Source organism: Gossypium raimondii, chromosome 11 (genome assembly GCF_025698545.1).
Source record: "Gossypium raimondii isolate GPD5lz chromosome 11, ASM2569854v1, whole genome shotgun sequence".
NCBI classification, from domain to species: Eukaryota; Viridiplantae; Streptophyta; class Magnoliopsida; order Malvales; family Malvaceae; genus Gossypium; species Gossypium raimondii.
The window spans coordinates 6,340,409-6,364,116 of NC_068575.1; the positions used below are offsets into that span (position 1 = coordinate 6,340,409).

General features: G+C 31.6%; 1 protein-coding gene across 1 annotated transcript; it reads right to left on the minus strand.

Moving 5' to 3' along the window:
- Positions 1 to 17,468: 17,468 nt before the first annotated feature.
- Positions 17,469 to 20,179, minus strand: LOC105761186 (uncharacterized). The gene is made up of 11 exons (XM_052624466.1): positions 19,909 to 20,179; positions 19,621 to 19,716; positions 19,300 to 19,403; positions 19,005 to 19,147; positions 18,823 to 18,918; positions 18,599 to 18,721; positions 18,428 to 18,516; positions 18,225 to 18,330; positions 18,018 to 18,115; positions 17,691 to 17,936; positions 17,469 to 17,576 (listed from the first exon to the last, which is right to left on the minus strand). The coding sequence occupies exons 1-11, from the start codon at positions 19,996 to 19,998 to the stop codon at positions 17,469 to 17,471; spliced, it is 1,299 nt and encodes a 432-aa protein (XP_052480426.1). The 5' UTR covers positions 19,999 to 20,179.
- Between the last annotated feature and the right edge of the window lie 3,529 nt (positions 20,180 to 23,708).

A 23,708-nucleotide genomic window follows, 5' to 3' on the forward strand; every position in this document is an offset into this window, starting at 1 on the left:
AGACTGCCACTCAGGGCTCGCAAAAGCCTCCTCAATCGTTGACGGCTCTATGACTTCAACAGCAAGCACTCTAGGTTTAAAAACACCAACCTTTGACCTAGTAATCATGGGGTGGACATTCACATCAGTTATAGAAATCTCTGGTCCTGTAGGAACAGATGGGATTGGAACAACTGGTGTGGGAGACTGATCACCAGAATATGACGAGCTACTATGACAGGAATTACTAGGAGAATTAGCATTTGTTGGAACCACATCTACACCACTCTGAGGAATCACAACCCCATTCAAAGATGGTTCATTAGGGGAATTAGCATTTGTTGGAACCACATCTACACCACTCTGAGGAATCAAAGTCTCATTCAAAGTACTTGGGCACGGGCACACAGAACTAATACCGGAGTTTTGACGACAAGACAAATTATTTTTGAGCACAGGAAAACAGGAAGAAATAGTACTCACCTTCCTAGTAGACCGTAGAGTCGTCGGAGAGAGAAATCGTGACTCATCAAACTCAACATGACGAGAGACAATGATTCGACCATCAGGTAAAAGGCATTGGTAACCCTTGTGGCAAGAACTATACCCCAAAAACGTGCACGGTTGAGATCGAAAATCCAACTTATGGCGCTGGAATGGGCTCAAATACGGGTAACAACAACATCCAAAAACACGTAAATGATCATAGGTAGGGTCGCGCCCATACAAGGATCTATATGGTGTCTTACCATCCAGTACTGGTGTGGGAAGACGATTTATTAAATGAACTGCACAAGCAAAGGCATATGACCAGAATTCCATTGAATGTCCCGCCTGAGCTAAAAGAGTGAGCCCCATTTCTACTATATGTCGATGCTTACGCTCCGCAACTCCATTTTGTTCAGACGTATGAGGATAGGTGACTCGATGAATGATACCATGAGACGCCAAAACCAAAGCAAACGCTCGATATTCCCCACCCCAGTCGCTCTGAAATTGTTTGATGGTCTTGCCAAATTGATTCTGAACTAGCCTCTGAAATTGAATGAAGCAAGTCACCGCTTAAGGCTTCTGCCGTATTAAGTATACCCAAATGAACCTAGAACACATATCAACAAACGAGACATAATACCAATTTGAACCAGAAGCAACTGAGGCAGGTCCCCATACATCCGAAACAATCAACGAAAAGGGATCAGCATATTCAGTAGTAGAATCTGAAAATGGCAATTTATGAAACTTTCCCTTTTTACAAGCAGTACAAACATCACTCATAGCAACTTTATTCATAGCAATTTTATTGAATTTGAATTGACATTGATCAAGAACATTCTTAACAATATTTAACGATGGATGACCAAGACGTTTATGCCATAAAGAACACAACTCACTGTCAGCAGTCGTAGTTGGAATTTCAACCTGAGCAGTAGACGAATGAAACGTAACATGAACAGACGCATCTGATATGGAAAACTGATATAGCCCATTATGTATATGGCCCGTCAGCAAAATCTTCTGTGTCACTCTGTCCTTTATCACACAATAGGTGAGGTGAAACTCAAAGAAAACATCATTATCAGTTGCAAACTGTGATACGGACAATAAATTCTTCCTAATAGCCGGAACACATAAAACATTAGACAACCGAAGTACCCTAGATTGTGTAGACAAAACACCTTGACCAATAGACGATATCATAGCAGGTGTACCATCACCCATTAAAAGAGACGACATACCTGAATATGGAACAACATCATGGAGTGTCGAATCATCTTGACACACATGATTACTGGCACCCGAATCAGGATACCAGGATGTCGAACCAGCTGGCCCAGGAGCCGGGGAGTCAGATCCATCCCCACTAGCCCCACATTGTGCAAAGTTGATATGCGAACCTGAGACAGACGGATCCGAATAGTCAGAAGCATGCTCCTAGCCTAGAAAGTCCAAAGCACGGATTTGAAGCAGAGAAAACACGAGCTCGCGGCTTAGTCCGCCACGGAACATATGGCGTAGTCGAATTAAGCTGTACATTATACGAAACAGGGTTAGTAGCAGGCAGCCCAATACCATCATTCGGCCCAAAGCCATCAATTGGCCCAAAATTGCTATTAAATCCACCATTAGGCCCTCCACCATTCAGCCCACTTGTTTGTGGCCTATACCCATGATTTTCAAAATTCGGCCTGACACCTCCACCATTCGGCCCAAATGTGTGTGGCCTAGACGCATGGTTCTCAACACCTAACCTGGGCCCACCACCAATCAGCCCTGTATACTGACCACAAATATTATTAAAACCATCAGCACAATAATTTTGACCAAGTGAAAAGCTATTTTGACCATTGCCATAATGATTTTGACCAGATTCAGCATTATATTGACTAAGGCCTTGACCAAGATTCGAAAATCTAGGCCGTGTATTTGATGTTGAAGACCAGCCACGATCTCCGGATTCACGAGAGAGCGGCACCGAAAACTACATTGGAGTTGCCTCGTCACGGTGGTACCGATAGTAGCAGCGCTGAGCAACGTGGCCGAACCTAGAGCAGATCTGACATTGGAGACGTGGCCGAAAGTTCCTTCCACGTCCACATACAGCCGAACGACCCCCGCGCGTCGCACCATCCGTGACCGAGACCGATGAATCTTCCACCAGATTCGCACTATACACGGCTTCCTGATCCGACGGAACATGACGATTTTCATATTCAATCAAAACATCCATCAGCCGCTGAAATGGAAGAGGAGTCGTGGACAACGACGCGGAGGATACCACACCTTCGAACTCGGACAGAAGAGCCGCAAGCATCACCGCCGTTCGTTCCGCCACAGATACAGATGTTCCAGACGCTTCTAGATGCGCACATAGACTCTTTAGCTTGGCAACATACTCCCGGATCGACAAACGCCCTTTCTTGAGGGGTTGAAGTTCATGACGCAGCCTTTCTTGCCGTAGATCCGTATCGGCGGTGAACATTGCCAACGCCGTAGACCACACCTCGGATGCTGATTGCACATCCATAAAGGAGGATATAATGGTCGAGCTTATCGTAGAAAGAAGCCACGAAGTAATAAGATTGTCCTGTTGAGTAAACACAGAGGCCGCCGAATTAAGTACAAGAGCACCGTCCGATGCTTGTACAAATCTCGACGGCGCAGACACAGATCCATCCAGAAAGCCAAACAAATCATATCCATTCACAATAAAACTAACCTGTTGCTTCCACTGGAGAAACGTCCCTTCATCAAGCTTCACGACCTCATGCCGAGGAAACGAGTTCACCACCCGATCAGCAGTAAAGACTGAGCCATTCAACTCAACGGAGTCAGAGGCAGCAGAATTTATCGTGGCCATTACTAAGAACGCCTAGCGACTGATACCATGAAAGAAACTAGGTAAAATAGAGAAGATTGTAGAACAAATCTATTTTGAATTTTAATTCTTTCTATTTACTTAGTTCAATACAAAGCCAAATGACTATATTTATAGGAAGAAAATAACTTACTTGCTTAACTACTTAGCTAACAACTCAGTTGACCTTAACTACCTCGCTAACAGATACTATCACTAACAATGGCGGCACCAATGGTGCCATTCTCATTGGCGGCACCAGTGGTGCTATTCTTATTGGCGACATAGGACTAAAATGTAATTATCTACCGTTTCAAGGACCTGACATGCAAATTTACCATTTTAAATTTTGAAAGTGAATTGGTGCCGCTTGTGGGTGTGTCAGCGCCAAAGCTAAAACTTGCCTAATTGCCTTCTAAGCCCTCTTTATTTATTATTTTCTTTTTATTCCCCTTCAACTCACTTTTTTATTTAATAAACAAGCCCTCAACCTATTTTTGTAGTTAAATAAGCTCTTAATCTATGATTTTTACTCATAAAAGCCCTTTATTTTATTATTAAAGTAAATATATTTTACCTAAAGTAAAGTTATTTAAAAAGTATAAACTAATTCGTATTTTTGTATTATTTTGGTAATTTGATGAGAATAGTTTATTAAATAAAAAATTTACTAAATTTATCAAAGGCTTATAGCTATAATAGTCCCTTAAGAAAAACCAAAAAAGTTATTAAGCCCTTGACTTAATTTGAACCAGTTGATCCTTTATCATTAACCTGAAAAATTAATTAAGCTCTTACATTAATAATTTTCACATTTCGTTACATTAACCATTAAAATCAATTAATGACCAATTAGATGACGAAATATGACAGTGTGATTTAATCTTTCATATCTCCGATAAAAATCATAAAAATATCTATCTATAATATATATAAAAGCACGAGTCTTGAAAAAACTTTTGAACTGACAAAAATATCATTTATTGTTAATTATATTACTAAACTACATTAGAATAATAATTTATTAATATTATTATATAATAATAAAAAGTAAGATTAATTAAAATAATAATATAATGTGAAATTAATTAATTTGGTCATATATTATAAAGGCTATACTTAAAAGAAAACATAATATATTATTAATTAATAAAACTATAAATCTATAAAATCATTGAATATAATTGGATGAATTTAAAATAATAAGAATTCAAGTTTTTAATTAAATAAAAATATTTTTTATATATAAATACTCTTTATAAATTTAAAATAATTATAATTTAATAGAAGTTGTGAGAATTATATATTTCAAAATAATTATAATTTAAACTGTAATTATTATTAAAATATTGTGCTAATTTTAAAATAGAATTGTTATTTAAATAGAACTCTAAGCATAAAATATAGGAAAAAGACAAAATATTGTGATAATTATAATTATAAATTATTGTTATTAGTTAAAAATTTGACCTTTTATTAAAGTAAAATAGAGTTATTACTTAATTAGAATTCTAAGTATCTTAATTGTCATTTAACTAATATTAAATTTAATTAAAAAATAGAAATACCAGGCATGCTTTATTGAAAACTAGAAGTAATAATAAAATTGATCACCCATAAATGTAACCCAAATAGAAAAAATAAATTATAATTATAAACTATTCTCATCAAATTTAGTTGAAGGGGAATAAAAAGAAAATAATAAATAAGGAGGGCTTAGAAGGCAATTAGCCAAGTTTCAGCTTTGGCGCTGACACACCCACAGCCGGCACCAATTCACTTTCAAAATTCAAAATGGTAAATTTGCATGTCAGTTCCTTGAAACTACAGATAGTTACATTTTAGTCCTGTGCCGCCAATGAGAATGGCACCACTGGTGCTGCCAATGAGAATGGCACCATTGGTGCCGCCATTCAGTCCTGTCCCCTTTTTTTGGTATATTTTGGTAAATAAAAAAATATATAATATTTTGGTAAATAAAAAATATATATAATATTTTGGTATTTTTTATTTTTTTATAATAATTTGGTAAAAACCCTCAAACTTTGATATAATTGTTAAAATAAAATATTCAAGTTGTAATTAATTTTATTTAATAAATTAAAATATCAATTAAATTTATTGATTGTATTATTTCATTAATATTTTTATTAATGTGAATTTTTTAATATTGTTAATGTAGTTTTATCATATGAAAGTGAGAACAACAAACTTTTTGTATTTACATAATAATTTGAACGAAAATTATCTAACTCAAATCCTAGAAGTATTCGTATAATAAAAATATGGAAAAAAATGTAAACTACTGAATTAAATTGATATTTAAAAATAATTATAATTTATTTTGTAATTATTACTTCAAAAGTTTAGACAATTACAGTCATTTAAAGAAATTTACTTCATATGATTTTCTTCTACATAATTATGTATTATTTACAAATTATTATAGTTAACTTATTAAATATTCAGAAAATAAAAATAAAATTTAATAATAAAAAGTGAAGAGTAGAAATATTTTAATTATGATTTAAAATTTTCTAATATTATTAAAAGATGAAAAGACGTACAAAGAAGATAAAATGAAGATTGAAAGGTGGCGAAATGCTTGAACTCAAGTGGCCGGCATAAAGGGATGACATTTAAATAACAGGTCATTCATTGTTTTCTTTTCTGCTTTTGTAATTTCAACTTTAATGATTACAACAAAATTTTAAGGGCACGTTTGGTTCGCTGTATTGGATTAGAGGTGTAATGGAATAAAGGTGTAATAGAATAGAGGTGTAATAGCAAATCAACTGTTTGGTTGAATGTAATGGAATAGAGGCGTAATAGTAATCTTGTGTTTAGTTGAATGGAATAGAGGTGTAATAGCATAATGGAAAAAACTAAAATGACTAGAATACCTTTAGCATAAATTTGTTTTGGTAAATGATTATTTTTATTGTTATTTAAATTTTAATAAGATTATTATTATCAATAATAAATAATTTAATCATATTTAAACATAATTATTATTAAATATATTTTAATTAAAATATATAATTTAATAAAATTCTTAATAATTAGCAGAAATTTGTTTTGGTAAATTATTATTGTTATTTAAATTTTAATAAGATTATTAATATCAATAATAAATAATTTAATCATATTTAAAGATAATTATTACTAAATATATTATAATTAAAATATATAATTTAATAAAATTCTTAATAATTAATATTCTTATATGAATTTACTCAAATCATAATATATGATACTTGTAAAATATAAATTAACATAATTATTATTAAATATATTATAATTAAAATATATAATTTAATAAAATTCTTAATAATTAATATTCTTATATGAATTTACTCAAATCATAATATATAATACTATAAATGAAAATTTGAAATAATTAATATTAAATATATTTTAATTAAAATATATGATTTAATAAAATTTAAAATAATTGTAACTAATAAATTATATTTTATGAATTTGTATAATTTAAAATAATAATTATTACATATAATTTAATAATTAATATTAAATTTCATAAAATTCTTGATAATAAATTTTCTTATATGAATTTATACAATTTAAAATAATTAATATTAAATATAATTTAATAGTGATATATAATTTCATAAAATTCTTAATAATAAAATGTTCTTATATGAATTTACTAAAATCAATATATAACTTGAGAATTATATTCTGCATAAACATAATTAACTTATATTAAGAAAAGGTTAGATGAAAATGAAATTGTACATCATAATCCATATGTTATATAGTTTTACAACATCAAAAAGTTTGAACATTGATATTTAATGGTGAGAAAGAAATCTTTTGACCCATTCCAATCAGGCAATAGAAGGTAAACTAAAGAAAACGATCATTTGAGTTGGATGATCGGGAATTTTACTCAAAGCATCATACCGCTGATCGTCGGTTAAACCTTCAATTGACCATAAGGCTGAATATAAATTTGAAGCTTTCTCTTCCATCTTTTGATGTTCTTCTGACTTCTGCTAAACTACCATCTCGGAGGCAATACTCCTACTGATTTGATCGCCAACGGCTGGATTTTTCCCCCCAACAAAGTGGCAGCCTCATCAAATGAAGAATACACATTATCACGAGCATCAGATTTCTTCTTTCTCTTGTTTGAAGATGAGGAACCCCCTTGGTCTCTATCTCCTCGCGGATCCGTACCAGAAACATCCATGTCGTCTAAAGAGACGTCAGCTTTGCAGTCATAGAATGTGTTTCTCTCTTCATTCATATCTGTAGTACGTTCATCCTCAGCATGTATTTCTTCAAGAACATCAGCAGCTGTTTGAGCGTCTTTCCCAGTCGCTCGATCTCTTGCGTATATGGCAGTAAGCTGGTTGTAGTAAGGGAAAGGACGATGTCTGAACTGAAAAGCTTCTTTGTGACTCTAAAAAAAATGAGGAAATCATATTAGTTATAAGTTTTGTAAAAAAACAAATAAATACTTGAAATATATTTTACCTTTACATAGGATTCCCAAACTGCATCTTCAGCAACAACGAGCAGCCTATGCTCGTCCCAACCAAAACCGCTATTGTTTTGGCCATTAAGCATGTCGTAGACGACTGACCATTCCCTTTTTAGGCACCTAATCCGAGATTCAATATTTGGCTTCGCCTTCAACATTGCTCTTGGTAAGGCCTTTTCTAGCATTTTTTCTAGCTCGTTCAAATAACCGGCCTTGAACCCGGTATCAGCATTAAATGTTCCTACATTGTGCAAATCCACTATGCAAGAAACCAAGGCTGCATATTCTTCTGGAATCCATTTTCTTTTGCTTCCTCGAGAAGCTTGAGAAGAAGCATGTGATTGTGGAACACCTGACATAATTATCTTAAGAAAAAAAAACAAATTAACATTATTTACTGTTTTTAATATCATGAATCAAAAGGTGAACAGTTTATAATATTATATCGTTAGTTCAATATCATGAATCAAAAGCTCAATACTAAATTTAATGAAATAACACATGCTGAATGAAAAGATAATTAGATTATAATTCAACAAAGTTTAGTACAATACAGAATTTTATTCAAACACCACCAAAGTTTCATAAACTAGATACATAAAATAACATCAACAAATTAATTGTAACTCAATTTGTCCCTAAACCTAACTAATTTCTATATGCTTGCCATTCATCGAACATTTGGTTGGCTAGTTCCATCCTCCAAGTAGCCCAAGCATCCGATGGATGAATATTTGTGATATTCGGTTCATCGTCATCCACCACATTAGTAGGTAATCCTTCTCCCACCTCCGCTTCAATGGGATCAATACTCATATGGGTTCGAATAAAATTATGGAGCAAACAACATGCAATAATAATTCTATTGTGCACCCTTACAGGATAAAACGATGGACTCCAAAGTATTCCCCATCTAAGTTTTAATAAGCCAAAGCATCTTTCAATGACATTACGTGCTGAGGCATGTTTCATATTAAAAAACTCTTGCGGAGAACTTGGCTGATAACCCTGACGCCACTCGTTCAAATGATATCGCTGTCCTCTAAATGGTGCAAGAAATCCCTCACAATTTGTGTATCCAGCATCAACTAGATAATAACAACGTATAAAATAATTTTTTTAATAAATGATTAATTCAGCACACAAAGTTTGATCTTAATGAATAATTCAAATTCGTCTAACTATACACTTTACCATGAGGAACTTTTAGTCCATGTCTTCTACTAATGGCATCTCGAAGCACCCGTCCATCGGCAACTGAACCTTCCCAACCAGGAAGAACATAAACAAATTGCATCTCAGGTGTACAAACACCTAGCATATTTGTTGCTATGTCACTTTTTCGGGTTCGATATCTAGGTTTATCAACTGTTGGCACCCTAATCTTGATGTGGGTTCCATCAAGAGCACCTAAGAAATTCTATATCACATGATATAAAACCTTGAGTTAGAATACTAATTTAAATCTAAGTCAACTAAATGTTGTACAAGCTATATATAAAACTCAGTCTAATACCTTAAACCATTTCCACCTTGTGTCAGAAGAATCGGCTGTAATTGGCTCTGGCTTTTTAAATAAGACATCTTGTAAGCGTATGACAGCATTTAAAACACTATGAAATGCTCAGCTAACAGTTTCACCGGACCTTCTAAAGTGATGCTTGATAACTTGATTTTTCAGGTGATAGGAGATGATATGTAAAAACATTGCTACTTGCTCATCAACAAGCATGAACCTTGACGACTTCAATCCCCCTATCGATTCTAACATCTCACATAGTTTAAAAAAGCCAGTTTTATTCATCCTAACTTGTTCAATACAAGTCTCGTCACTAGCATATACAAGCCTCTTCACATAATCCCGTTTTGCATAAAAATCTAAGGTATAGGACCTAATCCTTGGTCTATAAGTCTGTAGGCTAAGGCTGGCACCCATTCTAAATAAGAATCAAATTGCAATTCTAGAGATTTCCAACCATATTGTCAATACAAGACCAATTCTTTTACGCCTCACACTTTGTGCAAGTAAAGGCAGACGAGCCATTACTGCAACTTATTAAAATTAGAACACACTATCAATGAATTGAAGTTGCAATTACACATTATCAAATAAAAATAAACAATACAAATTTAGAACACACGAAGCAAAAAATTATCTACTAAATGATATCGTTGCAACAAAATTAGAGATTTTGGTTGGCCAAATTTTTTTTAACAAAAAAAATCCTAAAAGGATTAAATTGTATTACTAAATAATTAGAAGGTTTAATACTGCAATAAATCTATTTTATTCAAGGAAGCTAGATCCTGCTTGCCCTCCCTTATATTAACTATAGTAATTAAGGTATCAAAACTTGTTTATTTTGTAAAGCAACAAATTTTGTGGTATGATTGAGAAAAATATTTTGTTAAGCAACAAGGTTTGGGTTTGTTTTAGTACTTTATTTAATAATAATGTTAATTGAAAAATCATACATACGACTCCATTTTATGATTTCACATTATTGACCACTTTGAAAACAAATTTATATATAATTTTCCTTATTTTAATTATTAAAAAGGGTTCAATAAATATGAATTTGGAGACCCAAGTTTAATTAGATTTTCTTCACATGGTAGGTTCAAATGTGAAAATATTTTCTAAGCAACATTATTTATTTTTATAAGAATGAGGATTTGCTTTAATAATCTTCTTTCTCTTGTTTTAAAACTTTTATAACATTTTAAATTTAAATTTCTTTATTAAAATATTAAATTTCTTGATTTTTAATAAAATATTAAAGTCCTTATTTTAAATATTGATTAGTCCTTATTTTAATAAAATATTAAAGTCCTTAATTTAACTATTGATTAGTCCTTATTTTAATAAAATATTAAAGTCCTTATTTTAATTATTGATTAGTCCTTATATTAATGAAATATTAAAGCCCTTATTTTAATTATTGATGTAATTATTTAAAATCAAATGAATCAACTAAAATTTACTAATAATCGAGTGCTTATTTATATAATTTAGCAAAAAATATTATAGAATACAACTTATTTTAAAATATATATTTTATCAAGGAATGTTTAATTTTTTTTTGATTTGATTTTCCGAGTTACAAGATCCCATTAGTCTGTAAATAATGTATCATTTTATCGATTATATTAGAATTTTAACTTCCACTCTCAAAATAACTTTGATTATTATTATTTATGATTAATAAAATATAAACTTATATATTAAAGATAATGTGACATTAGGAAAACCAAAGAGACAAATTTGTATAATATGGAATCCATTATAAACATAAAAGGCCCTATCTATTTTGTTGATTTTCATTCACTGGCATTCAATATTCATAGTTGAATTATATCAATCACATCTTATTTATATAGAATTAAATGCGGATTGTGATCCCATTTAATTTCAAATTTATAATATTCTTTCGATTATTTGAAAATCTTAAACAAAATATCCGACATTAATGTACTAATAAATTACAACTTTACTAGTATATGTTAATGGACTTCAAATATTTTATTTTCATATGGAAATATAGGTCTTCTTTTGTACTTTTTAAAACTGTTCAAAGAAATTTACCTAAACAACCAATTTACTCATATTTCTTATTAGAAAGGACATTTATAATACTTTTAGTAAAACTTCAACATTCTCAAGATAAATGTAATATACTTGAGTTGAATTCAAATAGTAATAAGTTTAAATCGAAATTAACTCCTTGATGTTCGACACAAGCGGTTTATAATTAGTTTATAAATTTTAGCACCAAATTGATCGATTTTAATTGGTGTAAATGAAAACATATCATCAATCACATGTTTTGATTTAATATCCATTTTAGCAAATCAAAAAATCCAATTTTATTTTAAGATCTAAATTTATTATTATCTTAATTCACTTATATAAATTTACTATCAATTATTATTAATAGTGAATTATCAACCAAACGGTTTAATCACGTGTATCTCATGAATCTAAGAACACAAATAATGAACATGTCCTGCAAGTAACTCGTTTTCGTCACTAGCATATCCATTTTCATATTCTACTGACTAACAAATCAAGAACAAATCAAGTAAATTGTTTTCATATTCTACTGACTAACATAAACAAATTCAATTTCCAGCAGACAATCAAAACAATTTCCAGAACAAATCAAGAACAACATCAAAACAAATGCAACAATTTCCAGTTTCATCTTCTAGTCACTAACAAATCAATACAAATCAATAACATTGTCCAGCAGACTATCAACACAATTTCCAGAACAAACCAACAAAATCGAAATCGCCTATAAATTCTTCAAATATGAAGCAAGCAATCTCATATTTCCAGTCAAACAGGCTGAGTTTGAATAGAAAACCATGGTCACACACATCTTAAAACAATACAAGGCCTGTTACATTAAAATATATAAATCCAAAACTGCTAAGATATATATATCTAAATGGCAATGGCCAAAACTGCTAAGATTTAGCTTTTATTTTATGCAAAATGATACAATATAAATAAAACTTTAAACTAAAGCCAACAAATTTTGACATCTAAGCTAAGGGATCAAAGATTAGATCCATTTTGTCCACTACTTTTGAGACCATGCATGCAATGCATGTATATCTACCCCTCCCTACACCAAAAACCATATATGCTAAAATGCCATTAAAGTCTAATCGCCTATTTCTTTCCCATTATTTATCATATTTACAAGATTTAATCAAACATAAGCAAAAATCGATGAAATTAATCCCAGCACTGTATCTTCCTGTGCTAAATGATGAAGAACATAATAAACGGAATCAATGATAACAGAGACAGAGATAACAAATCTATATTTCAATCATATACATGCACAACAGATGAAGATAAACATCTCTTTTACTTCAATGATATATGATGACTCAAAGGGAAATAAACAACAATAGAAACATGCAATCGGGGAAACTAACCTGTACTGACTTGATCGGGGCAGAGATATATGAAGAACAACCTATAATCAGAAAAGGGGAAACCGATTAGGTTAACAGTGCAATAATCGATGAAGAAGTCACTGCACTAACAAGGCAGTGATTCGAATCTGCTAACATGCAGAAAAAAGCTAAAGACACTACAAGGCAGCCATTGAAACTAATTACAAAGAGAAAAAGAGAGTTAGAAAAGAAAAGAAAAGAAAAAAGAGAGTTGAAACTTATTACAGTGATTCGAAACCTTTACCTTTCGATTCAGAGAACTGGAGACCCACCAACTGAGAGCAATCGAACGAGTGACAGAGAGAACAAGAAAAGAAAAAGGTCGACTGGTTGAGAAGGCAATCGAAAGAGTGGCAGAGAGAAAAAGAAAAGAAAAGAAACGGAGGGAGCAAATCGGCAGAAAAGAGGTGTAATGGACTGGGAGCAAATCGGCAGAAAAGAAAAGCAAAGAAACAAGGAAGGAAATCGGATGAAGGAACAGAAGAGAAACAAAGGGGATCGGGGGAAGGTAAATCAGGGAGGTGATGCTGAATCGGTAGCTAATCTGGGCAAAAGAGGGGGAATAGAAATCGGTGGTTTTCACCGATTAGGAAGGTAATGGATTACACGCGTATTACCAATACATCAAACCAAACGACGGAATACAGCCGGATTAGGTGGGGCCCACCGATTAGAGGTGTATTGGTTATGCCAATACACCAAACCAAACATGCTGTAATGATTTTGTAATCTGTTTAGTGTTATAAATCATCAACATTCAACACTTACTAACATAAAAGGCATAATGATTTTTTATTCCCAAATTAAAAAAAGATATTTTAGCTTTTTTTTGTCTCTTTTAAATTTTTAAATTTGTATTTTTTTACAAATCATTCCAAAATAAATAAAAAAGTTAATATTTATTAATTTTCTTGATATAGCATACACGTGAATTACTATATATATAATATGTCAACATTTAATTAATTTTTAAATTTAAAAATATGTTTTATAATTAATATAATTTTTAAATAATATTTAAAATTTTAAAATAGTTTTTTATAATTTTTTGAATTTTAAAATTTAAAAATTAATTAAACGTTAACGTGTCATCCACATGTATGCAACGTCAAAAGTTAAAAAAACGTTAATTTATCTAATTAGGAAAATAATTCAACTACTAAAAATAAAATAAAATATTCCTATAATGTTTGTAATGATTTATTTTAAAATTTATCTACCTAAATAAACAAATTTAAAATATATCCCAAAATATATGGGTTTCACATATTTCAACAATATCCTTCACTCGATGATAAGCTAAAGTTGGTGAATACCAGTTCAAGGCCGTTAAAGTAGACCATGAAGATGAACATCACTAGTACGACCCCATCAAGTTCAACCTCTTCTCTTCCTCTCTCCAAATTGAAATCTTTCCATGTAGACAACATTGATGGATTGGACACTCACATGCTAGATTAGTACTTGCAACATTTCACCGGCCTCAAAAAATTAACAATAGGAGATTGCAAGGAGGTTGATTTAGAGGGCATGCAATGGGAACCCCTTTAGAAACTCTCTCATTTGGAGATTAATAATATTCCACTGCCGGTGTCTCTCCCCCTTGGGCTTCAACATCTTGTTCAATTGAAAAGATTAGAAATTAACAATTGCAATGGATTGAGGTCACTCTTTCCTGTGTTCCAACATCTCACATCCCTTGAAGTGCTTCATGTAAGGGACTGCAAGGAGCTGGAGCTATCAGCAGCCGGCTTCCAAATATTCCAAGATTATACAAGCCTACGCTTTCTATTGCTGCAAAATATTCCAAAGTGTCGGCCTCTTCCAGAGTGGCTTCAGCATCTAACAAATCTGCGAAGCCTTTTTCTCATTGATATGCCGAATTTAACATCGCTTCCTAACAAGATGCGTTGCCTAACCAGTTTGGAATATTTACAAATAGATGAAACTCCCCAATTGGAGGAAAGATGTCGGAAGGACATTGGTGCAGCTGGCATAAGATTGCTCACATCCCAAACATTTGGTAGTATCAGGTTGGTCCGTCCTTTTGATTTATTTATTTTTAAGACCATAATTTTTACTTACCATCTTTCATATTCCTTTGCTAATTTATGCAGTAAGCCATTGGGCAAAGGCATTCGTCAACTTCAATAATAATGATGAAATAGGACAGCATGGTTAGTGCTTCTTTTCATATCTGTTATTTCGTAGACTTCAATTTAGGGGCTTCTAATAATTTAATTCTAAAAAATCTTTAAAATTGTTGTACTATATGTTCTGGTTTGTTTATTTTCCAAATTCAAGCACTTACCTATTATATGTTTATATATATATATATTTATGTTTTCTCTTAATTTTAGTTGTTTACACTACAAGAAGAAGAGATCATAACTTCTGCTATGATTTGTTACTCTGTCAAAATATTCCATCAAAACAAAAATGGTAATATTCGATTTCCGATTGATTTGATAAGAATTATAAATGAGATCAAGGTTCATCGTTACTTTTGGAAGAGTTCTTGTTCAGGTATGACAATTGTTGGAGATAATGCATTTGGAAATTTATTATTCAACCTTACACAGAGCTAATGAAGAACTTGACCGATCATGGAGCTTATATATAGATGATCTATTTCATGGGTGATGTGTGAATTTAAAAAAGCACATATGCTCATAGTAAGAATTATCATTGAATGCCATTGTTATACATTACCTGAGTGTTGATTTTCACTTGCATAGCTAAAATGAGTTGAGATAGAGTTTATTTAATTATACAAAGGTGAGGTTGGTTAGGCTTAAATATTTAAGCAAGATCCTGCAGACGTAAAACGAGTTTTGAACTACGTAAATATTTTGATTGTACTCTTTATTTATTTTTTTTGCATAGTTTGTACCAAGTCAAGAAATAATACATTTATGTTTTTTTAGTGTTCCAAACGGTATTCAAATGCTGGGAAGAGACAACAATTTTTTAGACAGTATTCTTAGTGTCAAAACAAATTTCCAAATACATTATCTCCAACCCTATCTTCAATTATCATGCTTGGGTTTGCTAGCAGTGTGTTGATGCTTATGTTGGCACACATAAAACTACAAGTCGAATAACACATCCTGTATTATTTTTTACTAAAAGGCTCACCATTATCAGCCTTATATTAGGTGTTGCTCTTCTAACTATTTTTGTGATCATAGTATATGGTATAAGCAGCAATTTCAAATGTGTATACACAAGAGCTAGAATAAGATTGCAGCTTAGAAGGAGAAGGATTAGAATACAAGCGATGACTTGCCGGAAATTTTTCCGGGGGGATTGTGGTGGTCGCCACAGTTTTTGCTACCGGCCGGACATGGTGGGTTTGGAAGTTATTGGGTTTCTTTTTGGTGATTGTTTGAGGATTTAGTGATGGAATAGTATTTAATGTATTGTAGAACCGCTTTAATATTCAATTATATTTTGTACTTTTCAATTAAAAAAGTGCAAATTAATTTTTATATACGAGAGGTATTCATGAATCGTGTTGATGTTAAGTTGATTTTGATTCCAAAATTAAATACTTGGGCAACTACTAATGTAATTTATCCAAAAATAAATTATTTAACGTATTACAGAGACTCTAATATTAAGAGTCGATTGTATTTTGTCCTCTCTACTTTAAAAATGAGTAAACTAATCCATGTACATTATATTAAAGAACAAACTAATCTTTTTTTTTAAATTTCATTCATTTGTACTATTAAAACGGGTTTTTGTATGTTAGCATTAGGTACACGTAGAATGCTATATGACATTGTTTGGTTATTCCGTTAGTCATGCAAATTTTTATAAGTACAATTGGATAAAATTTTTAATAGAAAGAATCAATTTACTCTTTAATCTAAAGTACATGAACTAATTTATTTATTTTTGAATAAAAAAAGCAAAATGCAAATTACTAGACAACTTTATGGTCGTACAAGAACTTGTAGTATATAAATTGTTAATGAAGTATATATATAATGTCTAAGTGTTTATAAATTTAGAGATAAAATATTTAATTACTTTATATGTTTAAACTTGTAGTATATATGTTTTTATGAAGACTTTGAATATATGATGGAGAATGGGGTTAGATGAGCAAATACATGTAACATTAGTTGTAAGTCTGTAATGAATGTATCGGGATTGTGGAGTTCCCAAACATTTCCCATACATCAAACCCAAGTGCTTATTCAATATATTAGGGAGAAGTTCATGTGCTTCTCAAGAACAAACGAAAATTTTGAGGAAATGTATGAACTATAAGCACAAACAACAGGTTTTCATTAACAATAAATAAGTATTTATGTTAATTCAACAATTAATTAATTGTTAAACAATGTTTTAGAATACAAATAACGTGGAAGATTGGTATCACCATATACAACTATTAAAAATTATTCTAAGCCAGGTTTCATCTTCCTGGGAAAATATATGTATATATATGTATGTATATATTGATTATAATCTTCCAAAACAAAGATACTCCCATTATATCTTGACAGGGACCAAACTTCGTTGTCTGCTTTTCTTTGTGGGCTATGTCATCTTAATTCTTAGCTTGTTGCTGTGATGACATGAAAATCCAAACTTCAGCACAATAAAAGGATTAAAACCGTAATTAGACATAAAGATTCACAAGAAGGAAACTAGAAGTACCTTTTTCAAATATTTCTTGTGAAGTTTGATTGCCTCATTACAAGCTTTCTTGGCATCCAAGCTTCCAGTTATATCATTCAAAATCTAGCACATATTCAAACAACGATATATATATATATATATATATATATATATATTCTCAGATCCAACACTCACTCGAGTCCTACAACATAGGCTAATACGAATCTAAAAGCTCACCTTAACAACGTCGTCGAGGCCCCGAGCTTCGTGCAGTAGCTTGGTGCTCTTTTCTTTTAAGACACTGGCAACAAGGAAAACAGAAATGGGGAGGGGGGCTTCATCGGTTTTTATTTTCATGTTTTCTCTCTCAAACTTCCCATAATGACGCATTGATTTTGCCTTTTTCTTAGATTCCTCCAGACTTGGTGTTGGTTCTTCGTATAGGTAGAACAAATCCGGGTCATATTCCAGTGCCCACATCATCTGTACCATTAAAATAAACTAAATTCATGAGCGAAAAGTATCGGTTTCTAATATATATTCGGACATTGGTATGATACATACCTCCCATAAATACAACGAATCGCAAAATGAGAACTCTCGGCGAAACAAAACCATTAGCATTCGAACAGCAAACAGATAGTCACCTCCACCTAGTGTCTCTGTAAACCAAATATAAGAAAAAATTTTCATTTTCGACATCCAGTGTATGATGCACATTCAAGTTCGAGTAATGTAGTACTGTAGCAATGTAGAATTTTTATTACTTACCTAAGTGCTGATGAAGTTTAGGATCAATAACTTGAGTTACAGCAGCCAAATGACTAAGTTGTGTCTCTACCCCAACAGAACTTTCAGTGCATCTGAAATTCCCTCTCTGTAAGAAGTAAAATAAAACACACATACACACACTATAAGAAACTGGTAATAAAATGGTGAACCGAGACAAGGACACATCCATGTCGGATACATACCAATCGGCGCATCAAACGTTCAAAGCACCAAAACGAATCAGCTTCATCGTCAAGAAGAATTATCATAGGGGAGCATAAATCACTCATTCCTGCTCATCATTGTCAATGAAACAATCAACAATCCAGAAAACTATAAAAATAATCACTTCACAAAGAAATTTGATCACTCACCTTGACAATATCCAACATCTGTATCTATCCAGGCATATACAGCGAGAATATCCCAAAGTTTAGACAAATTCTCTTGCTTCTCATAGAATACTAAGCTCCTGTCAGTTCGTTTTACGTCCAGACCTGACAGCCAAAACAAAAAACAATGTCCCTGTTACTCGAACTCCTTGTCTATATTTGATACTTGAATCCGAATAGAACTGAACCAAAGAGAGATGCAATACCTATTTGATGTAATAAGAGCAGCCAGTCGATTATTTTCTTATCCAAAGGACCACGATTGATTAGCTCCTGCACAATCTCTGTACTATTCGGACCATCTCCAACTGAATGATTAAATCACATATTAGTACTTGGTTTTATTTCATTTTCACCAAAAATAAAAAATAAAAAACCAGTAACTTGCCTGCATTATTTGCCTCTAAAAGTACTAAAGGGTCTTGAATTGGCTGACCATCTTCTGTTATTACAGGTGCTGTAATAAATTGACCACTTCCAACAACAGGAAAGATTTCACGACAGTCGTTCTTCCATTTCTGATATTGTTCCCTGAGATATATACAAGTCAGAAAACAACAATAGTTAGAAAATGTCTCTTTGTCTGAAAACCAGCATCTTACTTGCAAGATACTGTCCGTTTTGATCTAAAATCTCACGGTTTTATCCCGTAAAAAAAGATCGGAGACCGTACGAAAGCTAACCTTCGTTGCTGCCGTAACTGCTCCCTTTCTTCATAGGTACTTTTAGGATCAAAACAGCCAAGTAGAAACTCCCAAACTTCACCTCTAATTGTTGGATGGATCCCCTATGTTTGCCAAACACCCCCCAATAAGCAAAAACATATACATATACATACACATGCATTTAAACAAACATGAACATGGCATTGCACAACTTCATGTAAGGATTACTTTAGAGTTAGAAACTACATATGTAGTCAAGTTGCATTTGCAGTACATATATAGATGCATTTGCTATTGCGGGTAATTGATCACTGAATTTAACATAATATCAGAGCTTACCCCACGGTGGATTCGATTTAGAGTTTTGCCTATATCCAGCTGCCCATCTGGAGCAAATGAAGTTTGCCATTTTCTTACACTTAGAGTTTTACCGGGCTGCATAAGCAAGTAAAATTCAACATCAAATCTCAAGATCAATAATAAAGCAAGATGGAAAGAAAGAAAAACCATGAAGACTTTGTCCTATGAATCTAATCCAAAATACAAACAATAATGTATGTATTTTCTAATGAGCCCCATTACATAAAAATGCTTCATTTCCAACATTGTCTTAAACAGTAATCCAACCTTGATTTTAAATTTGGTTACTGGCACATCAGTGCATTCAGGCCGGACCTCATAATAAGAATCAGCAGGTTCTGCAGGAGCCCCCCACATTTACCAAGAGATTTCCTTTATGAACCCAAAAAAAAAATATTTTCTTGTTTATGCAGCAACAGCACCAAAAGCTGGAGCTTTTGAATAGAAAATGAAATGCCCAGAAAGGAAAAATCAAAGGAAATGCAGGGGGGATATATGAGAGCCCAGCCAAGTCAAGTTTTTGAAAGAAACAAATATAAGGAGAAGGAAAAAAAGAAAAAGAAAAATAGAATATATATCTCTTGGGTTTTATTTTTTTTCTTTTCAAAAAATAGAACACAAAAGAAAAGGTGCTTCTCTTATTGGTTTTGGTTAATTATGGCTTTATTTGTTGAGAGGTAGTGGTGGCTGCCATGGTTGCCATCCCAAAAACAAAAGGACGTAACAAGAAAATAGAAAACAAACAGTCGGCCGTTTTATTCGTTAATATTACCGGTCTTGCCTCTTCTTTCTCTATCTTTGACTCTTTTGTCTAAATTTAACAGACAATGAAAGCTTAATTAATGTATATGTCATCATTCATCGTCTAAAATTTTCTTTTCTTTTCTTTTTCCAAATTTGTCAGGTTCCAATTAAATAAGGGTCTCATTGCAATTTATTCTCCTTTTATATATATATATATATATATATATATATATAATATATAAACAACATAAATGGTTACCTAAATATCAAATTTGAGATTAGTATTAGAGTTGTTTATAAGTCGGGTCAGTCAGTTCTAATAAAATTTAAAGTTTGATTGTCCAAGTTCAAGATCGATAAAAGATGTTAAAATTTGAGTTCAAATGCTTGTATTAAATTTTTGAATTTAATTTTTTATCTAAAAATTTTAAAATTTATAATACACCAAAAAATAAAATAAATGTTTCCCAACAAATTGAAAATAAATTAAAAAATTTATACTTAAATAACACTAAAATAAGTACAATTTAACAAGAAAATACCTCTAAAATAATAGCAAAATTAACAATAAAACAAGTGTTATACAATATCCAAATACTAACAACATAATAATATCAATATAATAGTAAAATAGTAGCAAAGCAGTGGAAAAAGTGAAAAAACAACAGTAAAATATGAAAAAGTAGCAAGTTTTTTTTATTAAAAATGCAGGCTGAGCTGGACAAGGGCCAAAAAAACCTTACCCACTGACAAGTTTTCTAAATGGGTATTATTTTTTTGCCCAAACCATTTTTCGGGTCTATATTTTTACCCAAATTTTCTCATATTTTGGACGAATTTTCAGGCCGGGCCGAGTGGTCTGACTCATGAAACTCTAAAAACTCATTGTTTTTAAATTTTTTTTAACATATAAACCTAATATATAAATTCATCAAAAATTCAATACAAAATCCATTATTTCTTAATTTTAAATATAGCTTTTAATTATTATATTTTAACATATTCTATAATTAAATTTTAAAAAATAACCTACATCTAATTTAGCCTCAGTCTTCCAATGTCATTGAATTCACCTTTATCTAACATATTAAAGTTTGCTATCACCAAGCAAGCCTTTTGCTTTATTTCACATTGTTCCATTAGATTCTTTGGGCACTAATTTTACAAATTCTTTGATAGATCTTTGGTTTAATAAACTTGTGAACATTTTTAATACTCTTTTATAATTATAGATTTTGCAAATTAATTTTTAAATAAATTAAAAAATAAATTTTTAAATAATTTAAAAGACAAAAAACAAAGATAATTTTATCAAAATAAAATAAAAAATTAGTTCAAAGCTAAAGACAATTTTATCTAATTTAAGTCCAAAAGCCTAAGGCCTAAAAACAATATGAAAACTCAAATTGAATTGAACTAATTTACTACGGCTTTGTAATAACCGACTTCTTTTGTCCACCGATTCGATTTCAGTTCAAAAAACAAAAAAATCAAATACCTTAATTCGATTCGAAAAAATTGAAAAATCTCGAACTGAATGGATCCCACCTGTACCTTATTGCAGCTATTATGCTTGGGGTTCATGCTCTTTAGAGGTGCTCATGGGCCGGGTCGGGCCCATAAAAAATTTTGGCCCGGGTCCTAGGCTCGGGCCCGGCCCGGCCCGAAATATGGGCCTAAAATTTTGCTCAGGCCCGGCCCGAGAAAAAATCATAAGCCCGGGCCCGGCCCGGCCCATTTTTAATAAATATTAAAATTTTATTTTAAAAATTAAAAAAAATATTTTAAAAATATTTTAAAATTAAAAAAATTTAAAAAAAGTATTTTAAAAATATTTTTAAATTAAAAAAAGTATTTTTAAAATATTTTTAAAATTAAAAAATTAAAAAATAAATATATTTATTATATCGGGCCGGGCTGGGTCGGGCCAAAAAAGTTGTGCCCGAGGCCCGGCCCGTTTTCTAAACAGGCCTCGTTTTTTTACCCAAGCCCATATTTCGGGCCTATATTTTTACCCAAACCCTCCCATATTTCGGGCGGGCCGTCGGGCCGGGCCAGGCCGCCCGGCCCATGAGCACCTCTAATGCTCTTAAACTATCCACCTTTGGTTTGAAATAATTGCCATGTATTAGAATTAATTATTTCAATTAAATAGTTTACTTAATTTAATTTTAATTTCGTTAAAATAATAACATTTTTCTTATTAGAGTTTATGTATAAATATATTTAATTATATTTGTTTAACTCCAAAATAACTAATAATGATGATCATATAATTTAATTTCACTTCAAATTCAATTATTTATTCATTTTCATCCAAGTAATAATTTGAAGCTATTAAATTAATCTTCTATATATCAAGAAAATACAATTAATCTAACAAGTAATTCACGCAATTTATTTTGTAATCCGGAATGATTGCTATTCATCTATTTGTTCATAATCAAACATGTATTACATTCAACATTATGATGGATCGTTTAGACATATATAATATGGGTTAGAATAGCATGTAATTGAGTTTCAATTTGAAGTTGTATTACTCAAATTACCATGATTGAACTTCCAATTACATTATATTACGAAAGATGAAAACTATATTAAAAACCTTAACCTAATGATATTGTTAAATGTGTATAACTCTCATCGGGTAAATTTGATTTCTTAAGATTATACCCATTAACCCAGTTTGATAACTTTTATTTTAAGGTTCTATTGCATCATCAATTATGTAAATAGTTTGATTTCTTAATATTATTGATGTGTCTCACGTTACTAACTAAAAATACAATAAAGGCAAGTGCACATATCGATAGATGGTATAGTTATGGTGAGTAGAGATATCGTATCCACGAGGACTAAAAGTATTAGTAATTACAGTTTTCTTATTATTTAGCCGACAAATTGGAGTGGTGTGTTTTAAACTAAATTTACTAAACTAATTTGTCTAAGAACTCAACAGAGAATGAACAATGAAATTAATCAAAAGATAACCATTGAGAGAGACAATACTCAGGAAAGAATCCACCTAGATTTCACCTATTAGTATGAATCTGAATTAAACGATTTATTCACTTGATGTCTTGATTCGTAGAAATTCCTAAATTATATTAATATCTCTTTCGAGAGTAAGAACAATTGACCCTAGATTGATTATTTGAAATCTCTTTTTAATTAAAACTCCTATCGTCACATTAACTCGATCTATGGATTCCCTTATTAGATTTGACTCTAATTCAGTATATTTACGTCGTCCTATTTCTAGGATTGCATGTAACTCCATTCAATTATGATTGATCTACTCTTAAATAGAGACTTTTCCT

Coding starts and splice junctions, on each gene's coding strand:
- LOC105761186 (XM_052624466.1), bottom strand. CDS start 19,998: ATGTGGGGGGCTCCTGCAGAACCTGCTGATTCTTATTATGAGGTCCGG. Junction 18,919..19,004: donor TTTAGAGGCAAATAATGCAG/GCAAGTTACTGG, acceptor ATTCAGTTGGAG/ATGGTCCGAATAGTACAGAG. Junction 18,722..18,822: donor GCTCTTATTACATCAAATAG/GTATTGCATCTC, acceptor TTTGGCTGTCAG/GTCTGGACGTAAAACGAACT.